At 48.8% G+C, this 12,181-nt stretch overlaps 2 protein-coding genes across 4 annotated transcripts in view; one reads left to right on the top strand and one right to left on the bottom strand.

Moving 5' to 3' along the window:
• The window catches only part of haus8 (HAUS augmin like complex subunit 8), a 35,311-nt gene extending 25,322 nt beyond the window's left edge, over positions 1-9,989 (bottom strand). The window contains exons 1-3 of the mRNA XM_070860804.1: positions 9,914-9,989; positions 1,049-1,086; positions 517-581 (exon numbers count right to left, since the gene is read on the bottom strand). Of these exons, the coding sequence (XP_070716905.1) occupies positions 517-581; positions 1,049-1,086; positions 9,914-9,969 (159 nt within the window). The 5' untranslated portion in view covers positions 9,970-9,989. The remainder of the gene's footprint in view (positions 1-516; positions 582-1,048; positions 1,087-9,913) is intronic.
• A 573-nt stretch (positions 9,990-10,562) lies between these two features.
• Positions 10,563-12,181, top strand: part of ncln (nicalin) — a 45,198-nt gene continuing 43,579 nt past the window's right edge. For all 3 annotated transcript variants that reach the window (XM_070859638.1, XM_070859640.1, XM_070859639.1), the window contains exon 1: positions 10,563-10,904. In XM_070859638.1, coding sequence (XP_070715739.1) covers positions 10,730-10,904 — 175 coding nt within the window. In that variant the 5' untranslated portion in view covers positions 10,563-10,729. The remainder of the gene's footprint in view (positions 10,905-12,181) is intronic.

The following is a 12,181-nucleotide window of genomic DNA, read 5'->3' as shown; positions in this document are numbered from 1 at the left end:
GGGTGGGGGGTGGGGGGGGAGGAGAGCGGGGTGTCGGGTCGGGTCGGCGGGGGAGGGGGGGCAGGAACTGGCCGTGGGAGGAGCCTCATTCACGCAGCCCCAGTGAGGCCATTCAGCCAGGGCTAGGGGCTGCGTGCTTCGGGCCCCCCCCCACACAGTTCGGCGCCTGGAGCTACTGCACTTGCGTGCCGACTGTAGCGCGCATGTGCAGAGGTCCCGGCACTGTTTTCAGCGCCGGGACAAGGCTCCGCCCACCCCCCCCCCCACAGCTCGTGCTGGCTCCGCCGAGGGCCAGAGGACCGTAAGTAGGTGGAGAATACCGAGGATTTTTTTAGGCGCCCAGCTCGGAGGGGCGCCCGTTTTTTTTCTTGTGGAAACTTGGGCCCATTGACCTGCCTCAGAACTCGTATCTAGATTTAGTCTAAGCATGTTAATCTGGTTAGCAATATAAATGCAGATGGGTGTTTTACAAATCCAGTGTTAGAACCAAATAGGAAGGAAAATGTTACCCCATACCCTAGTGACCACTTTCTTTTTCAGGTTTGCTCCTTCTCGAAATCGAGACGGTACCTCTCGGGCCCCTACACGGAAAAGAGAGCGTGAGAAACTATTCCAAAAATTCTAATTCACAGCAGCAATATATTTTTATTGAAAACAAATGGACAATTATTTAATTCTTTAAAAAAAAATACAAGCTTCACAACAGACGAGAGTCCTGTATAGCTGGGAAAGATGCAACATGATGGATTAGCACTGCTGAAGTTTGCAAGACCAAATGTCATTTTTCCTCTTCCAATGGAGAGGCAGCTAACTTCACCCAAACAATCTGCATAATGTCAAAACAATGCCACAAACAATTGCAGGGTTTAAACTGCAGTTTGCAGCCCTCCATAAACTCACCAATCTGCTCCTTCTGGCTACAATAATCAAAGCTCAGGCAACATCCGTTTAAGTCATTAATGGATATTATACAACATTTTCATAGTTGGTCTAAGATGCTCTGTCTAAGAACTTACCTACAGGTTTATCACAAACAACTTCCTCTTACCTTTTAACTTCTTAGTATGCTCCTCCATTGGGGATGCTCTGGAAAAAATAAAGTTGAGCCATCAAAGCCTAAACTGATGACCCTATGAAAAAGGAGAATTCTTTCAAGATAAAAGATAAAGGTAGGACTTAAATAAAGATTAAAAAGTCTAGAAATCAAGGTACATGCCGTGCTGAAACCAAACTATGCTGACCAGAGATGTGACACCCAGCAATAGAATTGAAGATTTTGTCCTCCCAAACGGGTGGGTTTTTTTTCCATTCATGGGCGTCATTGGCAAGGCCTGCATTTATTGCCCATCCCCAATTGCCCTCAAGGTGAAGGCGTTACCATGCGCCTACTGCCCTTGTCCTTCTAGGTGGTAGAGGTCATGGGCGTGTGGAGAGTATTTTCAGCTGCACAGGGCTATACACTGGTGCTTACAGGTTTGTCACTGGTAGTGCACAGATGAATTTTTTTTTTTTAAATTGGTGTAACAAGTACAAATTTGTCACGTGGCAAAATGATATCAGTATTTACAAGCACTCAATTGTACCATCCTGACAGCAAATCAGTCAACATCTGAAAGAGACACCTTAAACAGTAACCTTTCATCAGAACGTATCTTTGGCTCGGTGTCAATGTTTTTTGTCTGATGACGCTCCAGTGATGTGCCTGGGAATGTTTTACTGTGTTAAAGGCACTATATAAATACACGGTGCTGTCATTGACAAAATACACCTGGGGCTTCAGCCAACAGGCAGCTCCCCCTTAACCATAAGCTTCAATGAGGAATAGAATATACACATCGCATGCAAAGTAAGCTAGGACCTGTGTGTTGTGTATCTGTAAAGCATGCGCTCCCATGTTCCGCCACCAGGGAGCTCATCCCCTGAAGTCCCAAGGGATCCCAGCATCTCATGGGAGCACTGTATATAAGCCGGCCCCCAAGGCCTGTTCCTCACTCTGGAGTGTCTTAATAAAGACTGAGGTCACTGTTACTTTAACCTCCCTGTGTGCAGTCACATCTGTGTTAGGAACACAATAACTGGCGACGAGTATACGAATCCAACGCAAAGATGCAGCAACCTGTGGGCATCCTGGAGAAGTTCTCGGAGGGTGAGGACTGGGAAGCCTATGTCGAACGGCTAGACCAGTACTTTGTAGCCAACGAGCTGGACGGAGGAGGAAGCGCTGCAAAAAGGAGAGCGGTCCTCCTCAGTCTGCGGGGCACCGACCTACAGCCTCATGAAGAATCTTCTGGCTCCGGTGAAACCCAGAGATAAGTCGGATGAGGAGCTGTGTACACTGGTACAGGAGCATCTTATCCCGCGGGAGAGTGTGCTGAATGCGAGGTATCAGTTCTACAAGTGCCAGCGATCTGAAGGTCAGGAAGTGGCGAGCTACGTCGCCAAGCTAAGGCGACTTGCAGGACAATGTGAGATTGATGGCGACCTGGAGCAAATGCTCAGAGACTTTTTTGTACTGGGCATTGGCCACGAGACCATCCTACGAAAACTTTTGACTGTAGAGACACCGACCCTCAGTAAGGCCATTGCAATAGCTCAGGCGTTTATGTCCACCGTGATAACACCAAACAAATCTCTCAACACACAAGTGCTAGCAATGTTTACAAATTAACTGGAACTGTGTTTGCGAGCAGAAATGTGCAGGGCAGAACCTACGAGTCTGTAACTGCCAGCAGGCCTCAGGTGACCCAGATGTTTGAGAGTACCCAACAAAGGATGAATGCAAGGCAATTCACACCTTGTTGGCGTTGTGGAGGCTTCCATTCAGCCTATTCATGCCGCTTCAAAAGGGTATGTTTGCAAGAGCTGTGGAACAATGGGGCACCTCCAACGAGCTTGCAAATGAGTTGCAAGCTCTGCAAAACCTGCTAAGCACCATGTGGCAGAGGAAGATCGGTCCATGGTGGATCAAAGCAATTCCGAGCCTCAGAGAGAGGAGGCAGATGCTGAAGTACACGGGGTGCACACATTTTCGACAAAATGTCCACCTATAATGCTAAACATAAAATTGAATGGCTTACTTGTAGCCATGGAACTGGACACTGGTGCTAGCCAATCCATCATGAGTAAAAAGATTTTTGAGAGACTGTGGTGCAACAAGGCATTCAGACCAGCCCTGAGCCCCATCCACACGAAACTGAGAACGTACACCAAAGAGCTTATCACTATCCTGGGCAGCACCATGGTCAAGGTCATCTACGAGGGCACGGTGCACGGTGCACGAACTGCCACTCTGGATTGTCCTGGGCAATGGCCCCACACTGCTTGGAAGGAGCTGGCTGGGCAAAATCCGCTGGAACTGGGATGACATCCGAGCGCTATCACATGTCGATGAGGCCTCATGTACCAAGGTTCTTAACAAATTTCCTTCCCTTTTTGAGCCAGGCATTGGAAACTTTTCCAGGGCGAAGGTGCGGATCCACTTGGTCCCAGAGGCACGACCCATTCACCACAAGGCGCGAGCGGTACCTCACATGATGAGGGAGAGTGGAAATCGAGCTGGACAGGTTGCAACGCGAGGGCATCATCTCCCCAGTGGAATTCAGCGGTGGGCCAGCCCGATTGTTCCAGTACTCAAAAGTGATGGCACGGTCAGGATTTGCGGCAATTATAAAGTAACTATTAATCGTTTCTCGTTATAAGACCAATATCCGCTACCTAAAGCAGACGACCTATTTGCGACACTTGCAGGAGGCAAGACGTTCACCAAGCTCGACCTGACTTCGGCCTACATGACGCAGGAGCTGAAGGAGTCTTCGAAGGGCCTCAGCTGCATCAACACGCACAAGGGACTGTTCATCTACAACAGATGCCCGTTTGGAATTCGGTCGGCTGCAACAATCTTCCAGAGAAACATGGGGAGCCTACTCAAGTCGGTACCACACACGGTGGTCTTTCAGGACAACATATTGGTCACAGGTCGGGACATCGTCGAGCACCTACAAAACCTGGAGGAAGTCCTCCAGCGACTGGATCGCGTAGGGCTGCGGCTGAAGAGGTCGAACTGCGTCTTCATGGCAACAGAAATTGAGTTTTTGGGGAGAAAGATCGTGGCGGACGGCATTCGGCCCACAGACGCCAAGACAGAGGCTATCAGGAACGCGCCCTGGCCACAGAACGTCACAGAGCTGCGGTCGTTCCTGGGACTCCTCAACCCCGGTAGAAAGTTACCGAAATAGTTAAGCACCCTTTTAGAGCCCCTACATGTGTTATTGCGCAAAGGTGAGAACTGGGTATGGGGAAAAAAAACAAGTAATTGCTTTTGAGAAAGCCAGAAACATTTTATGCTCCAACAAGCTGCTTGTATTGTATAACCCGTGTAAAAGACTTGTGCTAGCATGTGACGCGTCATTGTACGGAGTCAGGTGTTTATTACAACAAGCTAACGTTGCAGGGAAGTTGCAACCTGTCGCCTATGCTTCCAGGAGCTTGTCTAAGGCCGAGAGGGCCTTCAGCATGATTGAGAAAGAGGCATTAGCGTGTGTGTTTGGGGTAAAGAAAATGCATCAGTATCTGTTTGGCCTCAAATTTAAGCTAGAAAGATCACAAGCCCCTCACATCCGTGTTCGCTGAAATACTAATGCCTCAGCCAGCATACAAAAGTGGGCACTTGCGCTATCAGCATATAACTATATCATCCGCCACAGGCCAAGCACCAAGAACTGTGCGGATGCTCTCAGTCAGCTACCATTGCCCACCACGGGGGGTGGAAATGGTGCAGCCTGCAAACTTGTTGTTGGTGGTGCAGCCCGTAGACTTGTTGATGGTCATGGAAGCGTTTGAAAATGATAAAACACCTGTCACAGCCCGCCAGATTAGGACTTGGACCAGCCAAGATCCTCTGCTGTCCCTAGTAAAATAACTATGTACTGCATGGTAGCTGGGCCAGCAGCCCCGTTGAAATGCAAGAGCCAATCAAGCCGTTCCAGAGGCAAAAGGACGAGCGGTCCATTCAGGCAGACTGCCTGTTGTGGGGTAATCGCGTAGTGCTACCAAGAAAGGGAAAGGAGACATTAATCTCGGATCTCCACAGCACACACCCGGATATAGTAATGACGTAAGCGATAGCCAGATCCCACGTGTGGTGGCCCGGTATCGACTCTGACTTAGAGTCCTGTGTACGGCAATGCAGCGTATGCCGTACACAGGACCAGAGAGGCACCACTAAGTTTGTGGTCCTGGCCCTCCAGACCATGGAGGATCCGTGTCGACTATGTGGGCCCGTTTCTCGGTAAAATGTTCCTGGTGGTGGTGGATGCTTTTTCAAAATGGATTGAATGTGAAATAATGTCGGGAAGCACCGCCACCATTGAAAGCCTGAGGGCCTGCCTGACATACTGGTCACAACGAGCCATGTTTCACCAGTGCCGAATTTAAAGAATTTGTGACCCGCAATGGGATCAAACATGTCACCTTGGCACCGTTTAAACTAGCCTCCAATGGGCAGGTAGAGCGGGCAGTACAAACAATCAAACAGAGCCTTAAACGAGTCAGAGAAGGCTCACTCCAAACCCGCCTGTCCTGAGTACTGCTCAGCTACCGCACGAGACCCCACTCGGTCACAGGGATGCCCCTGGCTGAGCTACTCATGAAAAGGACTCTTAAAACCAGACTCTCGCTGGTTCATCCCAACCTGCATGATCAGATAGAGAGCAGGCGGCAGCAACAAAATGTAAATGATGGTCGCGTCACTGTGTCACAGGAAATTGATCTGAATGACACTGTATGTGCTAAACTATGGACATGGTCCCAAGTGGATCGTGGGCACGGTGATAGCTAAAGAAGGGAATAGGGTGTTTGTAGTCAATCTAGACAATGGACAAATTTGCAGAAAGCACCTGGACCAAACGAGGCTGCGGTTCAGACTGCCCAGAATAACCCACAGCAGACACCACCTTTTTCGAGCCCACAACACACACCCAAAGGATCAACGACACCACGCCGGATCAGGAAATCGAACCCATCGCGTCCAACAGCCCAGCAAGGCCAGACTCACCTAGAAGCCCTGCAGGGCCAACAACACGCCAGCCCCAGCGAGGGCACAGCCAACACACCAGAACAGACATTTGTATCGAGGCAGTCCACCAGGGAAAGAAAGGCTCCCAACCTTGTAAATAGTTTTCACTTTGATTTTGAGGGGGGGGGCGGGGGGAAAGAGGGGCGCAGGGAGTGATGTTGTGTATCTGTAAAGCATGCACTCCCATGTTCTGCCACCAGGGAGCTCATCCCCTGAAGTCCCAAGGGATCCCAGCATCCCTTGGGAGCACTGTATATAAGCCGGCCCCCAAGGCCTGATACTCACTTTGGAGTGTCTTATTAAAGACTGAGGTCACTGTTACTTTAACCTCCCTGTGTGCAGTCTCATCTGTGTTAGGAACAATACTTTGTACTCAGCATTTCCCATTGTTGAAATCCAGACCTGACATAAAACAACTTGTATTTATATAGCACCTTTAATGTAGTAAAACATCCCAAGGCACTTCACAGCAGTGTTATAAGGGGTGAGCGGTACAAAAATATCCAAGCATTACTACATACTGCTGGGACAACTGGGGGAACTCCCCTGCTCTTGTTCAAAATAGCGCCGTGGGATCTTTTATGTCCACCTGAGAGAGCAGGCGGAGCCTCGGTTTAATGTCCCATCCGAAAGACGGCACCTCCGACAGTGCAGCACTTCCTCAGCACTGCACTGTCAGGCTAGATTTTTACAATCAAGTCTCTGGATTGGCACTTGATCCCACAACCGTCTGATTCAAGAGGCGAGTGAGCTGCCCACTGAGCCACAGCTGACACTGTAAACTTCCACCATTGACTACTAGTTGGAACTCGAGGTGCAGATGCCAGGTTACATTTTTGGGGTCAGATGTAATGACAGAAATTCAAGCTCCGTGGCAAACACCAAAAGAATTTTGACTGAGCAGGTGCGACATGATGGGTCGACTACTTTTTTTTGCCACTAGAGGTCCACATTGAGCCATATAAATACTGACTTCCTCTTGTGGCAAAAAGACGTACTGCATGCACCATGAATTCACAGAGTTCCACCACAAACCCGTGCAGTTACCACATAGCTGAAGGAGTTTTCACGCATTGTACTTTAAAAATATATAATTTAAAGTGCAAATATTCCTGAATTTTTTTTAAACCTTGTTGCACAAAAAAAGTCACTTAATAAGCTTGCTTCACACTCCGAGTGCAACAAAGCACAGCGAAAGGAAAGGATTCAACTCAGCAACTCAACTTTCACTGTTATAAGGGGAAAGTAGAAGATTTTAAAGCAAGCAACAGTCTCAAAATGTGAGAACTGATGAGATAGGCAGAGGTACTCACTGCACTGAATAATACATAAGGCTAACAAAAATTGTAAAGTGCTGCAATAGAGGGACCTGAGGGTCCTTGTGCATGAAACACAAAAAGTTAGTGTGCAGGTACAACAAAGTAATCAGGAAGGCAAATTGAATGTTGATCTTTATTGCAAGGGGGATAGAGTATAAAAGCAGAGAAGTTCTGCTACAACTGTACAAGGTATTGGTGAGGCCACACCTAGAGTACTGCATACAGTTTTGGTTTCTGTATTTAAGGAAGGATATACTTGCATTGGAGGCTGTGGAGAGAAGGTTCACTGGGTTGATTCCGGAGATGAGAGGGTTGACTTATGATGATAGGTTGAGTAGGTTGGGACTGTACTCATTGGAGTTCAGAAGAATGAGAGGTGATCTTATTGAAACATAAGATAATGAGGGGCCTCGACAAGGTGGATGCAGAGAGGATATTGCCACTCATCGGGGAAACTAATACTAGGGAACATAGTCTTAGAATAAGGGGCCGCCCATTTGAAACTGAGATGGAGAAGAAATTTCTTCTGAGTTGTAAATCTATGGAATTCTCTGCCCCAGAGGCTGGGTCATTGAATATATTTAAGGCAGGGATAGACAGATTTTTGAGTGATAAGGGAGTAACGGGTTATAGTGAGCGGACAGGGAAGTGGAGCTGAGTCCATGACCAGATCAGCCATGATCTTATTCAATGGCAGAGCAGGCTCGATGGGCCAAATGGCCTGCTTCTATTTCTTATGTTCTTATAAAACATAATTGGCTTAGAAGGCAAGACGACATTATTGTAATAACAGAAGTCAGCCACATAACTCAGCAGCTATATCATAACACAGAATGCTTGGAGTCAGAGATTAGCAGACTAACAGTCACATTAACAGACTGAGCTTGGTTCAAAACGATATCACATGCATGCACTGGTAAAAAGGAACAGCACGGGTGGGAGAACTCATCATAGGTAGTCCCTCGAAATCAAGGAAGACTTGCTTCCACTCAAAGTGAGTTCTCAGGTCCAATACAGGAATTACAGTCTCTGTCTTTCTCACCTATGACAGTCGTTGAAGGAAAGGGTGGGTGGGACTGGTTTGCCGCACGCTCCTTCCGCTTGGTTTCTGCATGCTCTCGGTGATGAAACTCGAAGTGCACAGCGCCCTCCCGGATACACTTCCTCCACTTAGATCTTTGACCAGGGACTCCCAGGTGTCAGTGGGGATGTTGCATTTTATCAAGGAGGCTTTGTGAGTGTCCTTGAAACATTTCCTCTGCTCACTTTGGGCTCGCTTGAGAGAGAACTATTCCATCATCATCATAGGCAGTCCCTCAAACAAGGATAACTTGCTTCCACACCAAAAGGGATGAGTTCGCAGGCAGTTCATTGAAGGACCCGATGTTCCAGTCCTGAACGCCAGGGGTGGAAGATGCCTGTGTGTGGATTTTTTTTTAAACGTGTGGTGACCGTTGCACATCAGCAACCACACGGGTTTGACAGAGCTAGGCCTTTATCCAGTGTCCAGGACAACTGGAGACTTGCTCTGCTGCACGGACCTAGTGCGCACACATATCGCAGTGTGGGCTGGCCCGTGCTGCCCCTGGACCCTCCGCTCTTCTGGGTCCCATACCCCAATACTCTGAAGAGGCAAGTATTCCAATACTCTCCTGACCAGCCTCCCATCTTCTATAAACTTCGCTGTGGCTCACTGGGTAGCACTCTCACCCGAGTCAGAGGGTTGTGGGTTCAAGTCTTACTCCAGGGACTTGCGCACAAAAACAAATCTAGGCTGATGCTCCCAGTGCAGTGCTGAGGGAGTGCTGCACTGTCAGAGGTGCCATTAAACCAAGGTCCCATCTGCTCTCAAGTAAAAAAAATCCCATGGCATAATTTTGAAGACCAGGGAATTATCACTGGTGTCCTGGGCCAATATGTATCCCTCCATCAACATCGGTGACCGTGCCTTCAGCTGACCAAGACCCCAAGCTTTGGAATTCGCTGCCGAAATCTCCCTTTCCTCCTTTAAGACACTTTTAAAACCTCTCTCTTTGACTAAATTTTTGGACACCTGCCCCAATATCTCCTTATGTGGCTCGGTGTCAAATTTTGTTTGATAACTCTCCTGTGAAGTGTCTTGGGGTGTTTTACTATGTCAAAGGCGCTGTATAAATGCGTCATTGTTGTTGTAAACTCAGTTTTGGAGCCCCCTACAATGTATAAAGCGTAAACCCAGACTGTAAAAGTTTGATTTTTTAATTTAAACATTCATTCCCCCTCCCTACGGTGGTACTACGGTGCAGAGACACAAGTGAAGCAATAACCCCCCCCATCCCTTGCCCAGACCCAGACCCAGCAACACCTGGTAACCCTGGCAACGGGCCCTCGTCAACTACCGAGCCCTCCCACAATATTCAAACACAAACTCCAGCCAATATTTAATGTGTTTTTTTTTGTGTTTTATCCCGATCTGGCGACTTCCCGCGCCGCAGAAACCCCCAAAAATCTCTCACTATAACTATTTTTGTAAGTTACTCACGAAACACTCTTGCTGCTGCTGCTCCTGCCTCTCCCTCTCCCGCTCCAATCCGCCATCTTTAGTTCAAAAACTACCGCCTTCCTCTTCTAACCAGGAAAGCCCGCCCTCGCCGCGCACGCCAATCACAGAAAGCCCTGTTCACGCCAGACTATGATTGGTCCATTGTTCCCCCCCCGGGGTCCGTCCGTCAGAGCTCCATTTCCGATTGGGCGGTGCGGACGTCAATCATTGCCACCGCGAGCTGCTTGGCACGCATGCGTATCCGCAACTGTCGCGGCTCCTCCGTGCAATCCAATTTGCAGTCTCACCTCCCCTTCCTTTTTTATATATATATATAAACAAATATATAAATCTCGTCTATTTATTTCTCGTCGAACATCCGCTTTATTTTGCTTACAAACGCTGGGGCAAAAAAAAAAGACTTGACCATTCAAGGAGAGGTGACCGGGGAGGTGGGTTGTAGGTGATTGATGAGGGGAGCGACCATACAGAAGCCGAGCTGGGGACCGATTATGCTAAGGACGATGACAATCAGCCAATCAATTGGGAGCTCGGGGGCGGGACGGATCTTAGGCCCCCTCCCCACGGGTGTGGGATGTCTGTGTGCTGCCTGAAAGACCCGTGGCGCTCAGTAGCAGTGTGAGGCAGAGAGAGCGACAGTGTGTTTGTGGAGGAGGTGGCGGCGGAATTCAAGGACCAGAAGCTTTTTATTTTCTCTCAGAATAAAAAAAAAGATTGTTTCGTTTTTGAATATTAAATAATATATATATATATATATTTGAAGGAGACTTGTCGGGGGAAAAAAAAAATTCCAGAATGTTCGAGGAAGCGAGTGAAGTGTTTGACAACATGTTCAAGGGCTCTTTCCCGCTGACTTTCATCGTCTTCATCCCGGCCGTGTTGATCCTGGTCTCCCCGCTGCCCATCGAGGCGGCCCACGAGTTCACGGTGTACAGGATGCAACAGTACGACCTGCAGGGACAGGCCTATGGTGAGTACTTCCCTCCAATAACATCTCCTCTGAAGCACCAAACCTCTCAAAACAGCTCAGCGCTGCCCTGGAAGAACAAGAACCCTTGCTGCACCCAATGGCACGGGATGTACCCAGCACAGAAACAGGCCATTCGGCCCAACCAGCCCATGCCAGCCTTTTATGCACCGCTCCAGCCTCCTCCCGTTCTTTCCTCATTTAACTCTTATCTGCATAAATCTCAGCAGGTCAGGCAGGGAGGATAAAAGCAGCGAAGTCTTGCTGCAGCTGCACAGGGTACCGGTGAGGCCACACCTGGCTCACTTGCCGTGACCGAGTGGGGGCGCTTGCTTTGGGAGTCTCGTGCCAGGCATGCGGGCAGTGTGGCCTGCCCAGCGGAGCTGATCGGGTGTGGTCGGTGCTGGGGATGTTGGCCTGGTCAAGGACGCTGGCGTTGGTGCATCTGTCCTCCCAGGGTAACCAACCACCAAAGCATGAGTGGCTGGAGCGAGAGCGGAAAAGCGTGGCAGAGCCTGCGCATGGAGGTGCTGGAGCTGAAGCCAGGGGGGCCTGGGGTACAGTATCAGTATTCTATGGACAAATACGCAAGCTGAAAAACAGGAGAGAGGACCTGAGGGAGGAAGGGAGGGGGTTAGTAGGCATATGTGTATGTGAGGCCCATGCAGCAGAGCCTGGTCTTCAATCGTCTTGGATTCCCTTGCCATTGGACGAAGACCGTGCTCTGTAAAGCCCGTGTGGTGGCTGGTGTGCAACGGCCACCCCACGTTAAAAGAATTCACGCACAGGCATCTTCCACCCTTTAAAATGAAGTACCGGACCTGGCCCGCCTTGGTCTCATCAGTTACTTTAGAACTCATTTTGGTGTGGAAGCAGGTCATCCTCGACTCCGGGGGACTGCCTAAGAAGACGACCTGGAATACTGAGTACAGTTTTGGTTTCCATATTTACTAAAGGATATATTTGCTTTGGAGGCAGTTCAGAGAAGGTTCACTTGGTTGATTCCAGAGATGAGGGTGTTGACTTATGAGGAAAGGTTGAGGAGGTTGGGCCTCTACTCACTGGAATTCAGAAGAATAAGAGGTGATCTTATCGAAACATATAAGATTATGAGGGGGCTTGACAAGGTGGATGCAGAGAGGATGTTTCCACTCATAGGGGAGACTAGAACTAGAGGGCATGATCTTAGAATAAGGGGCTGCCCATTTAAATCTGATAAAGGAATTTCTTTTCTCAGAGGGTTGTAAAACTGTGGAATTTACTCCCTCAGAGAGCTGTGG

Source organism: Pristiophorus japonicus, chromosome 18, assembly GCF_044704955.1.
Source record: "Pristiophorus japonicus isolate sPriJap1 chromosome 18, sPriJap1.hap1, whole genome shotgun sequence".
Lineage (NCBI taxonomy): Eukaryota > Metazoa > Chordata > Chondrichthyes > Pristiophoridae > Pristiophorus > Pristiophorus japonicus.
This window is presented reverse-complemented; position numbering and strand designations above follow the sequence as displayed.